General features: G+C 34.4%; 1 protein-coding gene across 1 annotated transcript; it reads right to left on the bottom strand.

Annotated features, from left to right (window-relative positions):
* Positions 1–9,440: 9,440 nt before the first annotated feature.
* On the bottom strand, positions 9,441–21,801 carry LOC149769926 (beta-1,3-galactosyltransferase 2-like). The gene is made up of 2 exons (XM_089949647.1): positions 21,602–21,801; positions 9,441–12,919 (listed from the first exon to the last, which is right to left on the bottom strand). The coding sequence occupies exon 2, from the start codon at positions 12,762–12,764 to the stop codon at positions 11,457–11,459; it is 1,308 nt and encodes a 435-aa protein (XP_089805773.1). The 5' UTR covers positions 12,765–12,919; positions 21,602–21,801; the 3' UTR covers positions 9,441–11,456.
* Positions 21,802–26,245: the final 4,444 nt, after the last annotated feature.

The following is a 26,245-nucleotide window of genomic DNA, read 5'->3' as shown; positions in this document are numbered from 1 at the left end:
AAACAGCCTCTTATTCTTTAAATATATGTGCGAGTGTGCCTGTACATCTCGTTATGATATTTTGTATACGAGTATGTCTTTGCATTTTATTAAGATTTCAAGTGTATGAGTATATCTGTGTACATCTCGATAGGATGGAATTTTTGTGTATGAGTATGTCTGTGTGCATCTCGCTAGGATGATTTTTGTGTACAGGAAAGTACATCTCATTAGGATTACTTCTGTACGAGGTTGTCTTTATATTTCGATAGGATTTCTAAAACTCATTTATACTGGATTGAACATAAAGTACAGACAATGTTATTCTAATAGAATATACTATATTTAAACAATAAACAATCGTGTGAATGTGTTTTATTTAAAATAAGCGTTGAAAAACTAAACAAGATGTTAAATAAATGGCGTGACGGAAATGGAGATTCTCGAATTGTTTTTTTACAGGAATTAATGGTAAATGCAGAAAACAAGCGATTTGAATGTCATTTTATTTCTCCACTGTAGTAAGCGATATTGTGATATCCTCCCCGTCCACTCAAAATATAGAATATAACTTTTCTAAACGTTGTGCATAGAATGCTCATATTATATACATTTCAGACAGCAATATGTTTTCAGTCTTCTGGAGTAACATAAATTGAAATTGAAGTGAGATTTAACATTACTGAATACTGTTTACCCTAATGTTATAATGCCTAATAACTCTTTTAGTTTATTCAATATATGTTTTGTAACAAACTGATACACTTTGATCAGACGCATTTTATCATGTAGGAATAGTTGAATCAAATAATGCTAAGCTAGTTATTATGACAGCTGGACATGCCAAAAAGACAAATTTCAGTCACTGTGTAAATGTCAAATATAGTAAATACTGACTTGCCTTTGGTGAACAGGTCGTGAATTAATGGTTAAGAGGCAGTCAACAGAGAAACAGATGGCAATCGAGGCAGTTTATTTTTATTCTTTAAACATTAATTCAAATACCAGAAATCTCCCCTTGTGATGCAAAACTTGAATTCTCACACTAAAGTAACTAGACATGACACATAAGTTTAAATAAACACGTCTAATTTGTTGTTGATTATTATTTCCACGCTCATAAATTTCATCATTAAGACTGTTCAGGTCATGTAGCAGTTCTGGTTTTGGGATTTGTTGGGTCATGCATTTGTTATACAATTACTTCAGCACATTTTCCTAGCATGAAAGGCAAGCATCCACCATTTGTTTGCAAGCATCTGTTCATAAAAAAGAAAATAATCAAACATGAATAATTCCTTTGTTTTAATTATTATAGACAATATATTGCGATACTAGTTTCATATGACATTAATGTGCCAAGTGGATATTCATGTGAAATGCTTTTAATTCAGTATAGAAGTTTCTTTTTAAAAATGTTTATTTATTTTTATCGTGTGTAATGCATGCGCAGCCATTTAACATCGTTATCATTATCATGGTGCGTAGCCTGTCAATTGTTCACAGTGTGTGACATCGTCCGTAAAGCTTAACAGATAAACGAAGATTCACTGGCCTTGCCCCATCGGACACGTTTGACTGTACAACGACCCTGTCCTGCCCGAAAACTGTTTAGCGTGGTCAACATATGTCGTGGAAGTTTGAAGCCAGGACGGCTGACTAGCTCAACGATGAGAGAGAGGTTTGCAACATCTGTTGAAGACCATTCATCACCAAATGCAGAAATAGCTGTCATATCCTCCGACAACGGACCTAACCAGATTGGATGTCTAAATCCAAGCGGCCGGCTGGATGTTAAGTGATGTCCTTGTACATAGGACGTTTCTCACTGGCATAAACCTTAGCAGTTGTTCAAATTAATGTCATGTCTACCTTTTAATTCTAAATTTATGCAAAATAACCGCGTTTTACAAAGTATATGACTGATATAAAAGTATTCGTTTAGTTTAATAAGTATTTGTTTAGTTATGAAATAATCACCTTGAAATGGATAAGCGTTAAAACAGAAAAATATATTTTCCAAAGTTTAAAGTCTTCTTTTTCCTACAGGAAACAAAGATGCAAAATAAAATATCCATCGCTCATATTTGTATTAAGCTTCGATATGGTTTCATCTTTCTTATGTGATAACCAAATATTTCCAGTTAAATGGAATGAATGTCCTTACCAAAGAGTATCAGAACATTTTCACACAATTCAGTACATTAATAACAGAAAACAATTGGTTGAGTCTTGTTCATTACCTTTTATTTCAATTTATATTTGCAGGTTATGTGGTATGCACGACAAATGTCATGAAATTATATGTAGTAAAGTAAACATTGTTTTGGAAAAATCAATTATCAGCCATGTTAGTCTCATGACGTTGGAGTTTCTTATTTATTCGAAATCAATCCATTCCTTTATCTTCAACATTCTAGTCTATTCAAACATATCTAAAATACTCATCAGCAATGACATTTCTCATTTACAATGAGCTATATTAAAATTGATTTCCGAGTGGAATGGTAGATTAAGCTTGAGGATAATGATGTATTTTGTTAAAGGATATCCTGAATCCCCTAACGACCCTCCCATGTAATATCCTGAATCCTCCCATGTAGCTACTAGCAAACTTCTCCTCATATGTGAATGCTGTTTACAGGCATGCTTATGCTTGAATTTTGTAACCAAACATGCTTATATGTGAATTGTGTGCTCCAGCATGCTAATATGTTAATTTCGTGTACAAGAATGTTTATAGGTGAATTGTGTATACAAGCATTTTTGTTTACCAAATGTGTGTACATGCACGCTTATATGCGAACTGTGTACAATATTGATTGTATGTGAAGCGTGTCTACAAGAATGCTTGTATATGAATGGTTTATACAAACATGCTTAGAAGTGAAATGTGTGTAGAAGCATTCTTCGATGCGAATTGTGTGTACAGGCGTGCTTATTTGCGAATTGTGCGTATAAGGATGCTTGTACGGGAATGGTATTATATTGTCATCACAGATTTAGGTATGCTACTTAGCTAGTCTTCTTGCATCTAACATTTTTAGAATGGTTTGTCTGGAACAATAAGTACCTTGAGGTCGAGATGTTCCGTAAATATCTTGTTCAGGACGAGAACGAAACACTAGTAATTTACTAAGGGAAAATAGCAAGCAAATCGGAATAATCAATAAAAGTGAGGGGCAAATAAGAGAGGTAAATGATCGGTTATGCTGCACTGTTCATGCTATTTATCTAAACTATGCTATTTACTAATTAAACTTTCAACGTCTAGGTCCTGTTGAGACTGCAAAAAGATGATCATTTTATTTATGCTTGGCGTAAGGACGATTGTATTGGAATGTCTGAAAAAAGATTGTTCGTACTCTATGGTCTTAAACTGAATAACATTAAACAAAAAGCCTACAATTTTCTTACAATGTGACAAAATATTTTTTATTCTTAGAATATAACGTGGAAATATATAATTAACTTAGAGCACTTTTAATTAAATCCCAAATAATTCCTAAATGTTCTATCAGATGTACAGAATTATGGAATATTCCGGAAGAATTCCACGCCTTGAATGTGCTGATGTACCGGTAGTCCTGAATAGTTTGATTTACTAACAGACTTGATGTATCCCAATGATTTAATCCAGAAAACCAATGGTCGAATTCAAAATAATTGAATGATAGTGTTTTAGTCCAAATGTTCTAATAACTAACTTGACAACTGAAATGGTGGAGGACATGTGTGATTGGTTTCAGATCCCATCACAATTTTTGTTCTTGGCACGTGAATAAACTATCGGTTCATGCATGTAGAATAACGTCAATTAACAGAACCAACGAGTTACCTTTTGGAATATAAACAAATACATTGTTTCAGTTCAGATACCAGCAGCAAAATCGTTTGAAGCAGCAGCACCTGTAACCGATGAGCTACCAAAGGTACCCCGTTGAGAATAGAGGCATGACCTAAGGACTACAATTTTTACTGATTGCTGTAATCATATTGTTATTCTTTGTAATGCATTGATTGATGTTTGCTGCCTGTAGCGAGGTATATCGATACTAATCATATCTTATATGATTGAATTCACGTTTTCTTTTATACCTGAACATACCATTCAATATTCTCAATCTCTCAAAAAGGGAAACATGTCACGTTTTAATAGAGGGAGATGCATATTTCTAATTTCCTAGATGAACGTTATTATTTTTATTATTATTATTATTATTATTATTATTATTATTATTATTATTATTATTTAATTGTTTTATTGTTTTAAATTTTTTTAATCCCACTACATGATATTATAATGTATTATTATTTACGGGATTATATATTGTCCAGTACAGAGGTCAGTTATGTTTGACCTGACTGATTCTTTTATATTTTCGACGTAAACAATTCACAATAGAAACATTGTATCAAGTTCCTAACCTTGTTCCAAAATCAGTGACAGTTTTGGTAAACAATTTTAAAAATGTTTTTTAAATCTTTCCCAGAGTAAGAATCATTAAGTTGAGTAAAGGTCACACCTGGACGATATGACAAGTATCGTGTGTCAATTGGCAAACGAACTTCTTTTTTCTTCCAGAAGAATTAACTTTTGTCCCCCATTCTGGAATTTGTTTTGTGTCTTAGGCGTATAATTGATGTAATGATAAAGGATTGCCAGTCGTTCTTTGACATCTGACACGTTAAATTGTATCATGTTGTGACCAGTTGACTGAATTTTATTTTCTTCAATTTTTTTAATTCCATGGGATTATTATCTCTGAAAAAAATAATTGCTACAATAATTCTTGGGCAAAGACATGCACTTGAATTTATAAGGAATTTAACAGTGGAATAATATTTTCAGTGATTCAACAAAAGACTGTTGACACATCTGCACTTCGTAGGTTAATATTGTCGCCATCGTCTTCCATCTTGGAATTTCATCGGGATTTGAACTGAGATTCATTTAGAAGTTTTCATTGATAGGTCTTGTGTTTTTTAATTCTTGGATTAATTTTGGATTTAGTTCGTAACACTTTAACTTCATTTTTCTCATTTTTCACTTTGAATGCTAGGGAAATAAAGTATTTGTTAAATTTTACAAAGCTTGTTGTCTTCACTTGTTTCTGTAACTTATTTTAAAAGCATAGACTCTTATCAATTATTTTTCTTCTTCTTCTTCTTCTTCTTTTTCTTCTTCTTCTTCTTCTTCTTCTTCTTCTTCATCTTCTTCTCATTATTATTATTATTATTATTATTATTATTATTATTTTATCCTTAGAATACATTGCTACTCAAAGAATGTACCACATAATTGTATGATTAATACACACTGGCAGAAAAAGGGTTTCATTCATACATGCTGTTGAAGATTTACCCTGATTATGTTTGACGGTAAGGATGTTGTTCAGATGGAAGTGGCAAATCTAGGCTTCGTAAAGAAAGTGTTAACGCAAACATTCTGTTGTCAACTATGCTGATAGTGGTTTATGACGCAACACTGTTCCTTTGACGGATTGTTGTCGTCGTATCTGCACTTAAAACATTTAATAAAGCACACTTCTGAAATGTTGAACAAATATAATCTCTTTTGTGAAATTGTTACTGTAGGAATGGTCCATTCGCTATTATTGGTCCCAAATAAGCAAACTATGTAATGCATATTAGCATTCCTATCTCATACGTGGTTGGATATTTAGTGTAATGATTGGATATTTAGTGTAGAATGGTATGTACATGGTTGGATATTTAGTGTAGAATGGTATGTACATGGTTGGATATTTAATGAAGAATCGTATGTACATGGTTGGATATTTAGTGTTGAATGGTATGTACATGGTTGGATATCACTGGTCAACAGTGAAATCATTACTGACTTGAAAAGGCCCTAATCTGTAGTATTTTGGTGTGCCGAACACGAATATAACCGTGAAAAATTTGTATTGGCTCTCGTTTTGAAGATATTCATATACCTCATTTTCTATGTTTCACTGTGTAAATTTCTCCAGTAGGACTGCAGCAACATCCGGAATAATGATGTAACATTGCATAATACCATCATGCTCACATCATCCACAGTTGATTGCATCATTTTCTGATGCAATGCAATACTAATGCCATGCGGCTGCTGAAGTAAGTTGACGTCAGCAGTGTACTATACATGTGTAGGCCTATTATACTAATGCCAGGCGGCTGCTGAAGCTGACGTAAGCAGTGTACTATATAAAGCCCAATCAGATAGGTTCAGCATTTAAAATATTTTAGACGTTGTGCGAGACAGTTCAAGCTACTGTTACATAAAACTTATTATTTTATCCATTTACGTACAATAAAGAACAGTAATGCCTTGAAAGTGTGTTAATACCGCGGACAATTTTTGCTATATTTGTGGGGAAGTGACTTTTGCCAACCAGAAGAAAAGTATCAATTCTCAAGTGAAGAAGGCATATCATCTTTACTTCGGATGCAAGGTTGGTGACCAAGACAAGCCTTGGGCTCCGCATATATGCTGTGCTACATGTACAACACAGCTTTCACAGTGGTTGAATTGCAAAAGGTCATCAATGCCGTTTGCAGTCCCAATGGTGTGGAGAGAGCCAAGCAACCACCTAAATGACTGTTACTTCTGCTTGGTTCCTCCTCTTTCCGGCGGAATAACGAAGCGAAAGAAGTCGAGAATAGTCTACCCAAACATTCCGTCTGCATTGAGACCAGTTCCACATGGTGAGGGACTTCCTATTCCAGAACCTCCAGCAGAATATTCTCTTGATTCATCTGACGAAGACAAAGGTGAGTCGACCTGTTCTTCTCCTGGTCCATCAGCATGCAGTGATCCAGATTTTCACTGTGGTGCATCATCAACCCCACACAGAATAACACAGGAAGAACTAAATGACCTGATTCGTGATTTGGACTTATCAAAGAACAAGGCAGAACTGCTAGGATCAAGACTCCAACAATGGAATCTTCTAGAAGAAGATGTCACAATTACTGCATATCGAAAGCGCCACCAGCAATTGGAGCCTTTCTTCAGAAAGGAAAGTAATCTGATATTCTGTTCCGATATTGAGGGCCTCATGAATGCTTTAAAAATCACTCATGACCCACAAGAATGGAGATTATTTGTGGACTCTTCGAAACTGAGTCTCAAGGCTGTGCTTTTGCACAATGGAAACATTCTTCCATCTATTCCAGTAGCGTATGCTGTCCACATGAAAGAGACATACGATAACTTAAGGCAGCTACTGAATTCCATTGAGTATAACAAGTACAGCTGGCACCTCTGTGGTGATTTGAAGGTAGTTGCCCTTTTAATGGGACTGCAGCAAGGATATACAAAATACATGTGTTTCTTATGCGAGTGGGATAGCCGAGCAAGGGAAATGCACTACATCAGGAAGGAATGGACTCACAGGCAGAATGTAGCCATTGGAGAGAAGAATATCCAACACCCAGCTCTGGTTGAGGCTCAGAAAATCTTGCTACCACCCCTTCACATCAAACTAGGTTTGATGAAGAACTTCGTGAAAGCCATTGACCGGACTTTGCCAGCATTCCGATACCTGCATGAAAAATTCCCTTGACTCAGCGAAGCAAAGATTAAAGAGGGAGTTTTTGTGGGTCCTCAGATTCGAGAGCTTTTCAAAGATGACCGGTTCAACAACTTGCTGGAAGGTGACGCGAAACAAGCATGGAATGCTTTTCGCCTAGTTTCTACAAACTTCCTCGGAAATGTTAGGGCAGAAAACTATAAGGAACTAGTAGAAGACATGTTGATGAAGTATAAGAAACTTGGCTGCAATATGTCTCTAAAGATTCACTTCCTTCATTCCCATTTGGATTTCTTTCCTAGCAACTGTGGTATTGTTAGTGATGAACACGGCGAACGTTTTCATCAAGATATCGCAACAATGGAACAAAGATACCAAGGAAAATGGTCCACTACAATGCTGGCTGACTACTGCTGGACACTCCTCAGAGATGCTCCCGAACAGCTGTACAAGAGACAGGCGAAGAAATCTAAGATGTAGTCAATGACTTGATTTTTTATAGGTAGGCTATTACAGTTGACCTTTTACTATTGGAATGCATTTCGTTATGTAAACATTAATTTCTTGCAGATTACAAAAAAACTAGAGCCAATTTTGCAATTTGACTGTCATATTCGTGTTCAGCACATAAAAATTGATAAGAATTGACTAATTTTATTTCAGTAACATGACTTTTGTAAAAATTTGTTGTCCAGTGTAATACAATTAGTATTTTCAGATCAAATGCTTGTAAGTTTGTCGTTGTCGCTTCAGGTATCTATATAATCATGAGAGTTTAACAACTTATTTTGCGCTGTATTTCCCAGTCTTCAGTCCATTCCTAAACATTATCACACATTCCCTTACCTGCACTTTGTAAATTAGGTGTATAAATGTGTTAATCGCTTCCTTCTGTATATCAATATTGAAATTCAAAAAGACTCTGGGATCGGCCTCCTCAACACAAACTGTTTCTAAAATTGTAGAGTTACATAAGTAATTGGACGGAAAAATTGACATCACACAATGAGCGAACTAAATTCTTTCTAGGTAAGGACATACATTGTTCGCTGATTTGACATCATTAATACTACTTATCACCTATTTGTACAACTTGATTGGCGTCTTGTTTAAGATGTCTTTTATATATATATATATACATAACTATCGTGGCGCCCATTTGACGTCCAAGATGTATCTCCGGTTCCACCCGCTCTAGTCAACTAATCAATGGTCAAAGAAGCGCCCACGCATTGCCGGCCCCTCTCAGTCCGTTGAATGATCAATCGAGAGTCCTCACTTTCAAGATTTGCTCCAGTAAAGAAGTAAGTTTTCTGACAAGACGCGTCGTAGTTTAATTTATTTATAGAGAATTTGCTCTATATGTATACTAGCTGATATGCTCAGCTAGGTACTTAGGTTTTGACTGCAGGCAATTGCACATGCAGCATGAGTTGAGTCGCGCTCAGTATTTTTTAATAACTAGAGCCGAAAAAAATACACCACCCTACAGATATGCTCAGCTAGGTACTTAGGTTTTGACTGCAGGCAATTGCACATGCAGCATGAGTTGAGTCGCGCTCAGTATTTTTTAATAACTAGAGCCGAAAAAAATACACCACCCTCGGGTGACGCTGTACGTGGCAAAGAAACCCGAAAACACTTTTGATCAGATATACATATTGATATAAATCATACACAATTCCGTGACACCCACATCATTTATTGTCGTTGCCATGGTAACGTCTATCCGATAAAATACAGTATGCTCACATCTCAATTATATTAAATATTTTTGAACAATTCTTTTCTAACTTTATTGATTTTCAACAACTTAAAACTAATCTTATGATCGGTAGTTGAAAGCTACAAACAATGGCGGAGCGCTCTGTGTTTCATTATCTCCAAATTATATGTACGAAACAGATTGTTTTCTCTTAAAATGTGCAACCTTTTATCAGTCTTTTCTAAAGATTTGTACATAAAGGTCATTGTGTTCCGTTTAATCAATGATAATTTATAATTAACTTATGTTGCTAAACTATGTAACAGAAGGAAATAAACACAAGTTTTGTAAAGTTCAACCAACAATTTATTTCCTTAAAATACAAAGGTGGAAATTTAAATTGCAAATAATTTTAAATTTCAACTACACGTCCAGAAGTATAGTTTTGACCATGCTGATGTACCGATAATCTTGAATATGCCTCCATACTTATACCTAATAATTTTCGTGGATGACGATGATATAATGAAAACTGTATTTAATTTGACAATAATCCCAAAGTAGAGTTTTGGTCCAAGATGATCACTTTGCTATTACAATGAATAAATATCATGATTCCTCTAACATTATTTGAACGCAACTAGAATCTCGAATCACTGACTTCCAAAAAATGATATCAAGATTTGAATGAACACTTCGTTGACAAAAGGATATTTTTCATTATGCATCCGCACTTCAACTATGTCGCTATAATATTCCCGTTTCATTCACATACATTATGTTCCTAACTTAGTTTCACCCACATCAAGCGTCCCTATCTGCATTTGAAAGTTCTTTTTCCAGGAACATGTTTTAAACATTGTCACAGAGTTAGGCAAAATAATAACTTAGTTTTGCCTTTGGACTATTTTTCGTTGTACATACGTACAACGTTGTCTAGGGTGAATAAGTGTTTTTCCAGGTAAGTGACTGTATTAATATGTACATCGCCGGAAATTACTTGCGACGAGGGACATTAAAAATATGATATGCACGGGTATTTTACCCTGACTTTTGATCACTCTCCTATGGATTCAAGTAAGATCAATTTCTAAACCGACACTGGTCGTTTTGGATCACGTCAAGGAGTGTACGCTCTCCATTGTTCTCCAGCCATAGGGGTAAGTGTTCAATTTATATTTCATTTGATATGAGAAGCTTATTCGGTTTGTAATGTCTTATCGCGTAATAATGCATTTATTACACCGCAGATTTGAACTTTGAATTACAAGTCACTATTAGAGGTTAATGTATTAGCATATATCTAGAGTTTTTACAGAATCTATTATTATGAGCAGTTTGGTTTTATTGTAGCTGACTGTGACTATGACTAGAGCTGCCTAGAGTTGACTAGAACTGTCTAGAGCTATCTGAAACTGTTTAGAGCTGTCTGGAGTTTCTAAAGCATTTAAGGCTGCGTGCTGTCGATACGTATGTATGTACGTATGTCTGAGCCACGGACGTAGACGTAGCTAATTCAAAAGGGGGCTGTATGCTGGCTGTACTTGTGTATACGTATGACTGTACATGTGGTGGATCCACGAAGGGTGCGAGCGGCCGATAAGAGCATGGGATAACCCAAGGAATCGTACGACTGTACAAGGGTCTAGAAGCATACGTTTGGTTCAATTGTTGTTCCAAAAATTGGGTGCATTTTTATGTTAATAAGATTATTTTGAATCTTTGTTGTGTTCCAAGAGATTATGTGAATGTCTGTTATAGTTTATGACATTATTTTGAATCTTTATCGGAGTCCATATTTGAGATTATGTGAATCTCTCGTGTAGTATATGATACTGTGTGAAACGTATCTGCAGGTTTCTTGGATCTGTATTTCATATTGAATTCATATATTTGGTTTATTTTCAATGTGTGAATGTTTGTGTAGAGTGATTGGGTCAGTCGTATGTTAACAGCTTCAGAGAATCATTGTATTTTTTAAACCATATCTTTTTCTTTATCAATTCATTTTATAAATTTCCATCTTTCACACATTTTCCTTGTCGTATTCAATTAGTCCAAAAACCCACTCGGTTTCTATTCTGCGACAAATATTTAGCTGTTTTATTTGCTCCTTTTCGCCAGCTGTCTTATTTACATCAAGGTTACTATGATCGTTTTCGCTGCAGCTTTTAAGTCGTTCCTCTATTATTAATATAATGCTAAGTTGTGGCATCCAATGTCTATCACTAAGGCTATTTTTCATTTTGCCTTTGCCACTCTGTTTTATTTGCGGCATTCATTTCATATGGTGTATTTGACAATTTAAACTGTACATTTAAAGTTCGTTCATATGCTTTCCCCATCGCATCCCACAACTTTACGACTTCTTCTAAATTTTCCCCACCAGATATCAGAAAGGGACACGGATTTATGCTATGTTCAATACATTCCAGTCCTTCTTTAAAATCCAAAGAAAAATTCCCGGCAAGTGAGATATAGGTTATATGTTTGACCTTCGATGGTAACATTCCATAGAGATAAACGTCATCAACCCAGAAAAACGGTGTTAAATACGCAGCCCTGTAGAGAAAACGGATAATATCAGTAGATAAAATTACACCGAACCCACTGCAATATTGTGGATAAAACTGGTATCCCCTGAAAAAATCAGAATCGACGTACCATTTATTTCTCTTGTCTCTTATGATTGGCATCGTGCGATCAAAAATATAGTTACAAAGAATGTATCGTGTTCTACCAGAAAGTTTTGGAATATATTCTTTTAGCAATTTGTATGTATCCACAACTACATCATCATCAACCTTGACAATCATCTTAGCATTCATGCAGTTCTCTGATATCCACTTGTATCCCATGACCCCCTTATGTGTAAGGTTTCTATAAGCATCAATAAAATTTCCTTGTACAAGATCGCCATGCTTTATAAATTCATTCTCAATTTGTATTTGCGTTGCATTATCAAGAACCGTGCCAAGCAGAAACAAAATCCTGACAGACCCTAAGTGACGAAAATATGAATTATTAGTCCATGTTTTTCTCATGACATCACGCCTCTCAAAATGACTCGGTGCAGTGTGAACTATCACAAGAGCTGATAGATTCACCGCTGACTTGCATAAGGTTGGATTTGACAACAAATATGGTGCGTCTAATGTTAAAGGATATAGAGTTTTGGTATGACCTGATCCTGTTTTGTAGACTCCATCAATGTTGACTCCATCAATCGTGGTGAGATTAAATTTAAGATTTTCAGAGCCATTTTGTATCTCACCTTTATGATTTATGGTATAGTATTCATCGTCGCTTTGGATACGGTATGGCCTATATGTTGACCCACCTTGTCTGTGAAAATCGATAATTCTTGGTCGGACGATACCGTGGTGATTTACGGTCGAGAAGTGATGGAAGCTCATAATTATGAATGATATTCCAAGAAAGACAATGACCACTAGGATGTTTCGAAAACACCATCGTACCGCAACCGTTGACACAAGCACATTCATCAAATTATCCATAGCGTTAATATTACCAATGGACATTCCTTCAGGATAGGATCTAGACCTCTGTAAATGTGTTCATCGCACATTCATGTCAGTCGACCTTTTCATGGTTTTATTTTCGTCGGAAGACTTGACAATGCTTTCCATCAATGATAATCTCTGGACAAAATCAAACCAGACCAGCACGAAATCTTCTGAAACGAAATAACATTAATAAGACAATTTTGATATAAAGGAACCCGCATCTCTATGTGAAAGAAGCACTCTCAAAAGGTTGCATTTATATGGGTTCTTTTGGAGAACCCTATATTCAGTCAATCTGGGAACATGAATACGTGATAGGTAAACATTATTCCCTGAAAAGTCCACCACGATTATCCATCGTATATTAATTGTTAATGCTGGAAGGGGACATATTGTGTCCTGAATGTATACTATATAATGTGCATAATTTCGAATCTGACTGACTATGAACGACATTACTTTGCTAATGCAATTTTAGCGTTGAATACACTCAGTGAAACGTTTACTTTTGTCACGATTACTTGTTAACTATTAAACATGGATATGATATTCGATTAGTCAATGCAAGTACTTATCTTTACACCAGAAGAGTTTCCTTACAAAGGTTAACACTAATTGATGCGAACAATAACCCTTAAAATCGGCAGTAATAAGAGATGCATTGACGACACACTGGATGAAGGTAGTTTGTCATGCTGAATTAAGGTAGTTTGTCCATGCGGAATGAAGGTAGTTCGTCACGCAGGATGAAGACAGTTTGTCCATGCGGACTGAAGGTAGTTTGTCACGCGGAATCAAGGTAGTATGTCCATGCAGACAGAAGGTAGTTTGTCACGTGGAATGAAAGTAGTTTCTCCATGCGGAATGAACGTAGTTTGTCTATGCAGAATCAAGGTAATTTGCCCATCATGAACAAACAAATTGTCGTTCGTTTAGAGTATTTTCCAGACTTAAGTTAGTTGTATTGAGAAAGCACCAAAGAGCCCCATGTTATATCATTATATCTATTTATCCACCTACATATCTATATCTATATTTATATGCATATATGTGTGTGTTTGTGTGTGTCTGTGTGTGTAATAGCTGATTATGTGATGATACCGTTCTTTTGAAATACACTCCTTGATTATTTTCTATAGTATTTTATGTTAATTATTAGCCTTATCATTTTTGTTTGTTTCTGCAGATGTTGGAACGAAAACTGGACTTGCAAGTGGCGTTCCTAGCGCTAACTCTTGTTTTTATTTGTCTTGCTTTCTACGGATGATCACAACTGCACTGCCAACCCCTCCCCCCTCCTACATATTAAGGAGAGAATTATTTTGATTGTACGTGTTCTTATCTTACTAATATGGTATTCATGAGATGTCTTGGCATAAGAAGTTTAAGTCTTTAACGGCTTAATATTTTTTTAAAATCTAAGTATACTTAATGTTAACAGAATTAGACGCTAGTTATAGTACTAACGAGATCAAGCAGAAAATGAAATAATGAACTGTAAGCCTCACAATAAACATTAGTGCTTGAAATATTGACTAAGATTTCGTCAGTCTTTCTATCGTAAGCTCTTAAAGAAGTAATTATTCGAGGTAAGAACTAATTTGGCAGTCTGAAGAATACGTCAATCGTTAGATATGGTGGTAATCTCATTTCATAGGTAAACTATTTGTTTAGATGCAGCGAGTTTAATCTATTAGCTGTTCTTATCCAACTAATGCATTCATTTTCTGTATATATTGTTAAATGCATGTTAGTAAATAATGCTTTTCAGCATCTATTATTATATTCTCCGGAACGATATAAACAACTCACATATTGGTATACTTGAGCAAATCATTATTGATTTGGCTGCAGCAGATAACAATTTTACAAGATTCACTAAGATCAGGCAGTTCGAGCAGAGATTAAGAGCAAACGATTTTGCATTTGTAACAAAAGCGTAGATCATTATTTGAACATTCTTGGAAATAATGTTGTTCAATATGTTTCTATGCAGTACAAAATAAATGAAAGCATGAAAGAATAATGTATCCAAGAAAAAGCAAACTATCATAAATGGAAGCAGTGATGTCATCATTTTATGATCAAGTAATATTCTTCACGTTTGTGAGGAACGTTAATGTACATTACGCTTACAAGATTTTGTCAATAATAGATCATAACATATCAAAAGAAGTAGAAAACACAGTTAAAAGCAACTCGCCACAGATATGAAAGATACCACGTTAGATTAAAATGAGACTACCACACATTACGATATCTCATAAACAATAGAGATGATTAAACCTGAACACAGTTTTCAGATGACGGTTCCTAAGCTAAATAAAAATATTTTGTTTGCAACATGTAATATATGAAGGTAGAAGGAAATGTCAACAGTGCAACATTACTAAATATGGATGGAATGCCTCTAAAGACATCATAATATAAAAATAAATATTTTCAATATGAATGAATACATCATGTTCATGAAGTACAAATATTGGTGCAGCTGATGAGCAAAATGATGATACGGAAACAATACAAGTCACTTCTCGTTCATTAAAGATCCTTGATAATCATCAAAGGTAATAATATATATATATATATATATATATATATATATATATATATATATATATATATATATATATATATATATATATATATATATATATATATATATATTGTAAATGTTGTCAGATGAAGTTAACCAAATAATCAGAGCAGATAATTGTTAAGGTTAATTTCCAGATATGAGCCCAAAACGTGAAATGGACGCAGAATAAAACCACGGCAGTAAATAGTGCCCAAATAACATCTGACTTTCTGCGAACCCACCTAAAACAATCTTAATAGTATAAATGAAACTGTTGATAAAGTATAAGTTAAACTAAATCTCAAATACGCATACATGTCAGAAGCATATACACATATTCAAACATGCATATACACGTATTCAAACATGCACATACACGTATTCAAACATGCATATAGGCGTATTCAAACATGCATATACACGTATTCAAACATGCATATACACGTATTCAAATACGCATATACACGTATTCAAACATGCACATACACGTATTCAAACATGCATATACGCGTATTCAAACATGCATAAACGCATATTCAAACATGCATATACACATATTCAATTATGTATATACACGTATTCAAACATGCATATACACGTATTCAAACACGCATATACACGTATTCAAACATGCATATACACGTATTCAAACACGCATATACATGTATTCAAACATGCACATACACGTATTCAAACATGCATATACACATATTCAATTATGTATATACACGTATTCAAACATGCATATACACGTATTCAAACACGCATATACACGTATTCAAACATGCATGTAAACGTATTCAAACATGTTTATACACGTATTCAAACATGCATATACACATATTCAAACACGCATATACACATATTCAAACATGCATATACACATATTCAAACACGCATATACACGTATTCAAACATGAATATGCACGTATCCAAACATGAATATACACGTATTCAAACATGCACATACACGTATTCAAACATGCGTATACACGTATTCAAACATGCGGAACATTGTCAAACTCTACAGAGCAGTGACTCAATGTTTTAAGCAATCATAGCCAGTTACAAACTGCAAGTGTACAAGACAGGTAGCAAACAATTAGTTTTGAGACCCCTTAATGGCGGAATCTCACTTTTCAGGTGCTAGATTGGCCACGCCCAATAAAATCCCATATTAGCCTACATAGCACAACAAACCTAGATGACCACATACAGGGACCTTATTTATGCAGATACAGTCTTCTGCCAGTAATTATAAATATTCCCTTTTGTTTCTTTCCATTAAACATCAAATTTGAGCAGTTTATCATTGAGTGTCACCAATGACTGTGACTAAAATAGTCTCGAACATGATGTAGCTTAGGAAATTATTCCTTTAGTTGACACATTTGTTTTTCCGTCTTCTTTGCTCCTTTTATTGATCAATCAATTGATCAAACTGATTCTATCTTTACTACTCATTTTCTTTATTCTAATCATAGTACTAAAATACTTTTTATTCTAATCATTGTAATAAAAAACAGTCTCTCGTTATCGGAAGGGAATATGATCCGGAAGTGTTTATGTATGTTGCATAGGGCTATTAGAGAAATTGCAACCTAACATGTATCAGTTGGTTATTTTGTTAAAATGGGGGTCATTATGAGAAATTATAGACCATCTGATGCACCGGCTGGTTACGTGTAGTCATTGTGTTTTCAAACTGTTGCTCATAACCTAAGTCATATAGACAGGAAAGTCTTACTCAAGGCTATTGACCTCCTTTGCTTATATGCAACATATCCTTGCATTTCACAAACCAAATAACAGATCGATCTCTTACCTAATACCACGTTAGGCAACCTATGCTTGTTGACCATAACGTGTACAACCACATAATTTTCAGAGGCGATTCCGTGGAGGAATATTGCAACTGAAACCATACTAAAACCTCTAATTCAGGGCCTTCCTAAATCCGACCAACATTATCAAGGGTAAATTTGCATGTCCGATATTTTCCAGTATATTTGCATATTTACGGCATTTAACAGTTTAAGTCTTCTGCATTTCAACATAAAAGTCAAAAGACTTTAGAGAGATTTCATCAAACTTTGGAAAATATCATTCTGTCATATCGCTTTGATACATCAAATGATTGAGTTGAAGGTATTCCTCTATTGTTCGTTACGGAATTAAATTTTTTTCAATAAACATTAGGTTTTAGTCCTTGTTGTAATAGTTATTGGACATACTGTCTGTGGAGCAATGACAATATTAAAGTAGAAACTTCCTGCAATAGAAAACTCAAAGATTAATCTCACTGACGACGCCTCTCAGTTCAAATATCAGTTTCCAAAGACTTGTGAAGTGGCAAGTACTAATATTCACTCTGTCTAGCCAAATCAGAAACAAAATTAAGTTATGACAGCAACGCAAAGGACGAGAATTTTCGGCCTGGTAATAGAGTTCTGGCTTTCTTGCCCCAAACCTCAAAACCTTCTTCAGGCTATGTAGCATGGCTCTAATACAGATGAAATAAATTAAGCCAATTAAATTATATTATTAAATCTCATAAGAGTCTAAAACATACATAATTTGTAAATATGTCATTGGAATATGTTGACAGAGATATTTATGCTATCACTCAGTTTATTTGTACCTGTCTCACACAGTGAGTATTTAAACGATGCAATGCAATTTGACTATAGTTAAACGATCTTCCAAATTCAGAAATATAAATAATTTGAAACAAACTCTCACATCAATATCCATACGAAAATGGCTCTAATATAAATATGGACACTTCCATATGTGCCAACACGAACAATAAAATCTACCATATCTCTAACATTGTAGATTCTACATCTATCCAACATCTTATTTACAGAATGAATCATCTTAAAAGGAATGTCTGAATAAAAATTCATTATTTGCTGGAGAATGATTTCATAGAACTATGTCAATGTATTTGCAGTTCTCCATGTAGTATAGTGCCAAAATCTCATAATACTTTTACAATGCGCACCGACACTAGAAAAGTGAACAGCGTCACCAAAGTAGAATAATTTTCAATGTCTAAAATCGATTATTGCACTGACAAAGATGGACATGCAAACTATGATACCGGGTTAGACCTTTTGAAAGGATTGTATCTAATTCCACTCTTTAGATGGGCCAAGGATATTTGTGACCCTAGATGGACATTATCAATATAAAAGGATGCCTTTTGGTATGAGATGTCTTACTTTAGCTTTCCAGAGCTTCATGAACATGATAACGTCTGGTCTATATAATTGTGACGCTTATATCAATGACGTAGTCATCTATGAAGCCATCTGGAAAAATCACTTGAAAAACGTTTGGAAATTCATTGAACGACTAATGCTTGCAAACATGACAATTATTGTAGGTAAAAGTGAGTTTTGCCGTGTTTTTGTTATAGCTTTTGAAACATTTTGTGATACACGGTCAAGTTAAGCCAATATAAAATAAGGTCCATGATAACTCAGCATTTCATGCCTATCAGTAAAAGCAACTGATGTAATTTGGGGAATGGCTGGATATTATCAAATTTGTCCCTGACTGAAGTTCCTCTAACCAATTTGTTGAGTAAGAAAACTAAGTTTCATTGGTGTGAATAAATATCAGGAATCTTCTAATACATTTTAATTCTGGAATTAAAGGTGCACGATTTGCCGCTACAGATTACAATCAGTAAGTTAAAACGTGCTGATGCAAGTGATGTAAGAGTTAGTGGAGTATTCATTCAAGAAGACAAAAATGGGATGGAACGTCCGCTGTGCTATATTTTTTATCAAAAACCTAAACAAGCACCTTATAAATTATTCCACAATTCGGAAGCAATATTTGGCTTTGATACTGGATTTGCCACTTTGAAGAGTATGCGAATTGAGTTCCTTCTCCGAATATTGTATTCAGTGATCCCAATCCCCTGTTTTTCATTAACAAAATGAAAAACAAAACAAAATATCAGAGATTGTTAAGGTCGTTTGATTTTGCACGAACACAACACTGACATTAGGCACACGAAGGGAAAGGATAATCTAATTGCAGATGTACTGTCACATGTATATTTTGCATTGTTCATTGTCTATTTGATATTTGCCATGTTCTTTAATAAAATTTGAGTGAATGATATGACCTTGTTTACAATATATAATTTTCTGGAATTTCTGACCTTTAACATTGGCCTCTGATTGTGACTAAGGTTTTTATATTAAGACTCTTTACATCAGAAATGTTTATTCCTGTTTTAACATTTCAAGTGGAGTCGGTCGTTTAGTTCTGTTCAATTTTTAATTTGAGAGGATTATTTTTATTGGATTTAATAAATGATCATTAATGCTTCGGACTATATTACTATTCAAGGGACTATTGTGATGGCAATTTGAGACTTTTTGATTATATCATCTTGTAACATCTAGAATGTTAGCACATCACGATTCCAAGACTAAGACATATTACGACCCCCAGATTAAAGTTCATCACTACCCCCAGACTAAGGCACATCACGACTCCCAGACTATATTACATCACGACTCCTAGATCAAGGCACATTACGACTCCAAGACTAAGGAATATCACGACTGCCAGACTAAGGCACATCACGACCACCATACTAAGGCACATCACGACTCCAGACTTAGGCACATTACGGCGGAAACACTCGTATATTATTTTACATTTTTTTGCATTGATAGTTCACAATCTTTTTGGTAAGATTCAACTTATATATGATATACTTAAGACATGAAATTATGAAATTAACTGAGCATGGCGCAACTATGTTTGCAGGATTTGATAAACTAATTTTAATATTTTGAGAAGAAATAGTGTAATTAGTGCCTAAGAATGCAGTATGCTCTAATACTTTGCATGCATTCCATAAACCGACAACCAACCCACTCAGTAAATAAAATATATAGCTCATATTTTGAATTTATTGTGTTAAAGCACTGTTCTTAAATTAAGAATTACTTTCCATATTTGCAAAGTATTCCGTGATCTGAATCAATGTCTGCTATTCTGTGTGATATAAAACGATTTTGGTGAGGTTCCACGCATCAAACTGAGATATATTTTGGTTTGACTTTGAATTATGTTTCAACATCAGTTTCCTTAGTTTGCTATATGGGCTGGGCATCTGTGTAGCCAGAATGGTAGTTTTTGATATGGGCTTGGCATCTGTATCGCCTGAACGATAGTGTCTTAGATGGGCGTGGTATCTCTATCGCCAGAACTTTAGAGTGTTATACGGGCTGGACATCTGTATCGCAAGAACGTTAATTTTCTATATGGGCTGTGCATCTGTATCCCCAGAACACAGCTTTGGTTTACTTTAAAACTTTGTTTCCGAATCGTCACAGAATATAGTTATTTAAACTCACAAGTGTGCATATCTGTAATGCGTTCAAATGATGCAAAACGCCATACACATGCTCAAATTATATTAATCTGTATTACAATAAAGATAGTCAAATTGAAATGTACATTTTCATGTCGAATGTAAATAAGTAAATTGATAAGTAAGTCTTCATCCTGTCCTCTATGTAATCGTAAATTTGTTCAATCCATCCATTATTCTTGTTCAACGGATAGATGTAAAGTAATCTCTTTAATTATATAATAATGAGAACATATGCAACAGTTTCATTTAGACTCCTAGAAGAAAAATCATCCTGACTGTTTAATACTCTAAACTGACATTTTTCAATATCAAGTTTTCTTAGTAAATTTCGCTTCTATGCGAAGAAATTGAAACGTAAATAAAACACGCAAGCGCTAATGTACGTACAACGTATGCATGAATGTACTCGTGCATGCATGTATGTATGTTTGTATGTATGGATGGATGGATGAATGGATGGATGGATGGATGGATGGATGTATGACATGAAAGTTACACAATGCAATGATATGGCCAGTTTGTAAGACTACAAAAACAATATTACAACCACGCCAAGAAAAATAGTCATTTGTGGCTCGATGAAAGTTATGAGGATTGTTATCTGATTAGTTTCATATCATTAAAAATAGTAATTCTAACGACGAGTAAAAGAGTCGTCTTAAATAAACCTAATCACAATGTTTGTTTTAATCGCTTAGAATAATGTGCAAAACACCTACCTGGACAGAATTATGAATTATGATTCACGTTCTCCTTTGATTGGACATCTGCATCGTTAATTGCCGGGAACATAATAGGGATCATTTCTATTTACTCGTAGCTTGATATATCAACACACGCACAAATAAATGATGTTATACTTACCCTTTTAACAGATGTAGAGTCTCAAATGTAAATTGCATCAGATAAATGTACCATCAAAGAACAATATCGCCAAATGAGAAACACCCTTATAAAAAGGACTTTTTGAATGGTGAAGCTCTACATAGGATGCTGGGCACGTCAAGAAAATTGTTTTAAAAAAGCGGCAACAATGTTGACGTAAAAATAGGCGGAGCAGCTTCTTCCAGTAATCATCATGACTGCATGTATGAAATTTGCATAAGGATATAAATACACTCTCACAATAGATTTCGCTGTAACAGATTGTATTTATGTGCACTATAATCAATCTGTAGGTGTGCAATGACGCTGTGTTTTTGTACTTGTATTGAATTTTTGTAAATTATTATGCTTCAGTAAACTGTATAGACCAATCAAAAGCAATTAATAGTGGGTACAACACACACACACACACACATATATATATATATGTGTGTGTGTGTGTGTATACACGTACATACATACACATTCACAAAAATAAAAAACAGCCTCTTATTCTTTAAATATATGTGCGAGTGTGCCTGTACATCTCGTTATGATATTTTGTATACGAGTATGTCTTTGCATTTTATTAAGATTTCAAGTGTATGAGTATATCTGTGTACATCTCGATAGGATGGAATTTTTGTGTATGAGTATGTCTGTGTGCATCTCGCTAGGATGATTTTTGTGTACAGGAAAGTACATCTCATTAGGATTACTTCTGTACGAGGTTGTCTTTATATTTCGATAGGATTTCTAAAACTCATTTATACTGGATTGAACATAAAGTACAGACAATGTTATTCTAATAGAATATACTATATTTAAACAATAAACAATCGTGTGAATGTGTTTTATTTAAAATAAGCGTTGAAAAACTAAACAAGATGTTAAATAAATGGCGTGACGGAAATGGAGATTCTCGAATTGTTTTTTTACAGGAATTAATGGTAAATGCAGAAAACAAGCGATTTGAATGTCATTTTATTTCTCCACTGTAGTAAGCGATATTGTGATATCCTCCCCGTCCACTCAAAATATAGAATATAACTTTTCTAAACGTTGTGCATAGAATGCTCATATTATATACATTTCAGACAGCAATATGTTTTCAGTCTTCTGGAGTAACATAAATTGAAATTGAAGTGAGATTTAACATTACTGAATACTGTTTACCCTAATGTTATAATGCCTAATAACTCTTTTAGTTTATTCAATATATGTTTTGTAACAAACTGATACACTTTGATCAGACGCATTTTATCATGTAAGAATAGTTGAATCAAATAATGCTAAGCTAGTTATTATGACAGCTGGACATGCCAAAAAGACAAATTTCAGTCACTGTGTAAATGTCAAATATAGTAAATACTGACTTGCCTTTGGTGAACAGGTCGTGAATTAATGGTTAAGAGGCAGTCAACAGAGAAACAGATGGCAATCGAGGCAGTTTATTTTTATTCTTTAAACATTAATTCAAATACCAGAAATCTCCCCTTGTGATGCAAAACTTGAATTCTCACACTAAAGTAACTAGACATGACACATAAGTTTAAATAAACACGTCTAATTTGTTGTTGATTATTATTTCCACGCTCATAAATTTCATCATTAAGACTGTTCAGGTCATGTAGCAGTTCTGGTTTTGGGATTTGTTGGGTCATGCATTTGTTATACAATTACTTCAGCACATTTTCCTAGCATGAAAGGCAAGCATCCACCATTTGTTTGCAAGCATCTGTTCATAAAAAAGAAAATAATCAAACATGAATAATTCCTTTGTTTTAATTATTATAGACAATATATTGCGATACTAGTTTCATATGACATTAATGTGCCAAGTGGATATTCATGTGAAATGCTTTTAATTCAGTATAGAAGTTTCTTTTTAAAAATGTTTATTTATTTTTATCGTGTGTAATGCATGCGCAGCCATTTAACATCGTTATCATTATCATGGTGCGTAGCCTGTCAATTGTTCACAGTGTGTGACATCGTCCGTAAAGCTTAACAGATAAACGAAGATTCACTGGCCTTGCCCCATCGGACACGTTTGACTGTACAACGACCCTGTCCTGCCCGAAAACTGTTTAGCGTGGTCAACATATGTCGTGGAAGTTTGAAGCCAGGACGGCTGACTAGCTCAACGATGAGAGAGAGGTTTGCAACATCTGTTGAAGACCATTCATCACCAAATGCAGAAATAGCTGTCATATCCTCCGACAACGGACCTAACCAGATTGGATGTCTAAATCCAAGCGGCCGGCTGGATGTTAAGTGATGTCCTTGTACATAGGACGTTTCTCACTGGCATAAACCTTAGCAGTTGTTCAAATTAATGTCATGTCTACCTTTTAATTCTAAATTTATGCAAAATAACCGCGTTTTACAAAGTATATGACTGATATAAAAGTATTCGTTTAGTTTAATAAGTATTTGTTTAGTTATGAAATAATCACCTTGAAATGGATAAGCGTTAAAACAGAAAAATATATTTTCCAAAGTTTAAAGTCTTCTTTTTCCTACAGGAAACAAAGATGCAAAATAAAATATCCATCGCTCATATTTGTATTAAGCTTCGATATGGTTTCATCTTTCTTATGTGATAACCAAATATTTCCAGTTAAATGGAATGAATGTCCTTACCAAAGAGTATCAGAACATTTTCACACAATTCAGTACATTAATAACAGAAAACAATTGGTTGAGTCTTGTTCATTACCTTTTATTTCAATTTATATTTGCAGGTTATGTGGTATGCACGACAAATGTCATGAAATTATATGTAGTAAAGTAAACATTGTTTTGGAAAAATCAATTATCAGCCATGTTAGTCTCATGACGTTGGAGTTTCTTATTTATTCGAAATCAATCCATTCCTTTATCTTCAACATTCTAGTCTATTCAAACATATCTAAAATACTCATCAGCAATGACATTTCTCATTTACAATGAGCTATATTAAAATTGATTTCCGAGTGGAATGGTAGATTAAGCTTGAGGATAATGATGTATTTTGTTAAAGGATATCCTGAATCCCCTAACGACCCTCCCATGTAATATCCTGAATCCTCCCATGTAGCTACTAGCAAACTTCTCCTCATATGTGAATGCTGTTTACAGGCATGCTTATGCTTGAATTTTGTAACCAAACATGCTTATATGTGAATTGTGTGCTCCAGCATGCTAATATGTTAATTTCGTGTACAAGAATGTTTATAGGTGAATTGTGTATACAAGCATTTTTGTTTACCAAATGTGTGTACATGCACGCTTATATGCGAACTGTGTACAATATTGATTGTATGTGAAGCGTGTCTACAAGAATGCTTGTATATGAATGGTTTATACAAACATGCTTAGAAGTGAAATGTGTGTAGAAGCATTCTTCGATGCGAATTGTGTGTACAGGCGTGCTTATTTGCGAATTGTGCGTATAAGGATGCTTGTACGGGAATGGTATTATATTGTCATCACAGATTTAGGTATGCTACTTAGCTAGTCTTCTTGCATCTAACATTTTTAGAATGGTTTGTCTGGAACAATAAGTACCTTGAGGTCGAGATGTTCCGTAAATATCTTGTTCAGGACGAGAACGAAACACTAGTAATTTACTAAGGGAAAATAGCAAGCAAATCGGAATAATCAATAAAAGTGAGGGGCAAATAAGAGAGGTAAATGATCGGTTATGCTGCACTGTTCATGCTATTTATCTAAACTATGCTATTTACTAATTAAACTTTCAACGTCTAGGTCCTGTTGAGACTGCAAAAAGATGATCATTTTATTTATGCTTGGCGTAAGGACGATTGTATTGGAATGTCTGAAAAAAGATTGTTCGTACTCTATGGTCTTAAACTAAATAACATTAAACAAAAAGCCTACAATTTTCTTACAATGTGACAAAATATTTTTTATTCTTAGAATATAACGTGGAAATATATAATTAACTTAGAGCACTTTTAATTAAATCCCAAATAATTCCTAAATGTTCTATCAGATGTACAGAATTATGGAATATTCCGGAAGAATTCCACGCCTTGAATGTGCTGATGTACCGGTAGTCCTGAATAGTTTGATTTACTAACAGACTTGATGTATCCCAATGATTTAATCCAGAAAACCAATGGTCGAATTCAAAATAATTGAATGATAGTGTTTTAGTCCAAATGTTCTAATAACTAACTTGATAACTGAAATGGTGGAGGACATGTGTGATTGGTTTCAGATCCCATCACAATTTTTGTTCTTGGCACGTGAATAAACTATCGGTTCATGCATGTAGAATAACGTCAATTAACAGAACCAACGAGTTACCTTTTGGAATATAAACAAATACATTGTTTCAGTTCAGATACCAGCAGCAAAATCGTTTGAAGCAGCAGCACCTGTAACCGATGAGCTACCAAAGGTACCCCGTTGAGAATAGAGGCATGACCTAAGGACTACAATTTTTACTGATTGCTGTAATCATATTGTTATTCTTTGTAATGCATTGATTGATGTTTGCTGCCTGTAGCGAGGTATATCGATACTAATCATATCTTATATGATTGAATTCACGTTTTCTTTTATACCTGAACATACCATTCAATATTCTCAATCTCTCAAAAAGGGAAACATGTCACGTTTTAATAGAGGGAG

This window comes from Sinohyriopsis cumingii, unplaced genomic scaffold (genome assembly GCF_028554795.1).
Source record: "Sinohyriopsis cumingii isolate HCF-2022 unplaced genomic scaffold, ASM2855479v2 utg003020l, whole genome shotgun sequence".
In the NCBI taxonomy this organism is placed as follows: Eukaryota; Metazoa; Mollusca; class Bivalvia; order Unionida; family Unionidae; genus Sinohyriopsis; species Sinohyriopsis cumingii.
The sequence above is the reverse complement of the archived record's forward strand: the minus strand, read 5'-3'. Positions and strand labels throughout refer to the sequence as shown.

Bases quoted from the DNA above. Each gene is read 5' to 3' on its own strand.
- LOC149769926 (XM_089949647.1), bottom strand. From the start codon at position 12,764: ATGTCCATTGGTAATATTAACGCTATGGATAATTTGATGAATGTGCTT.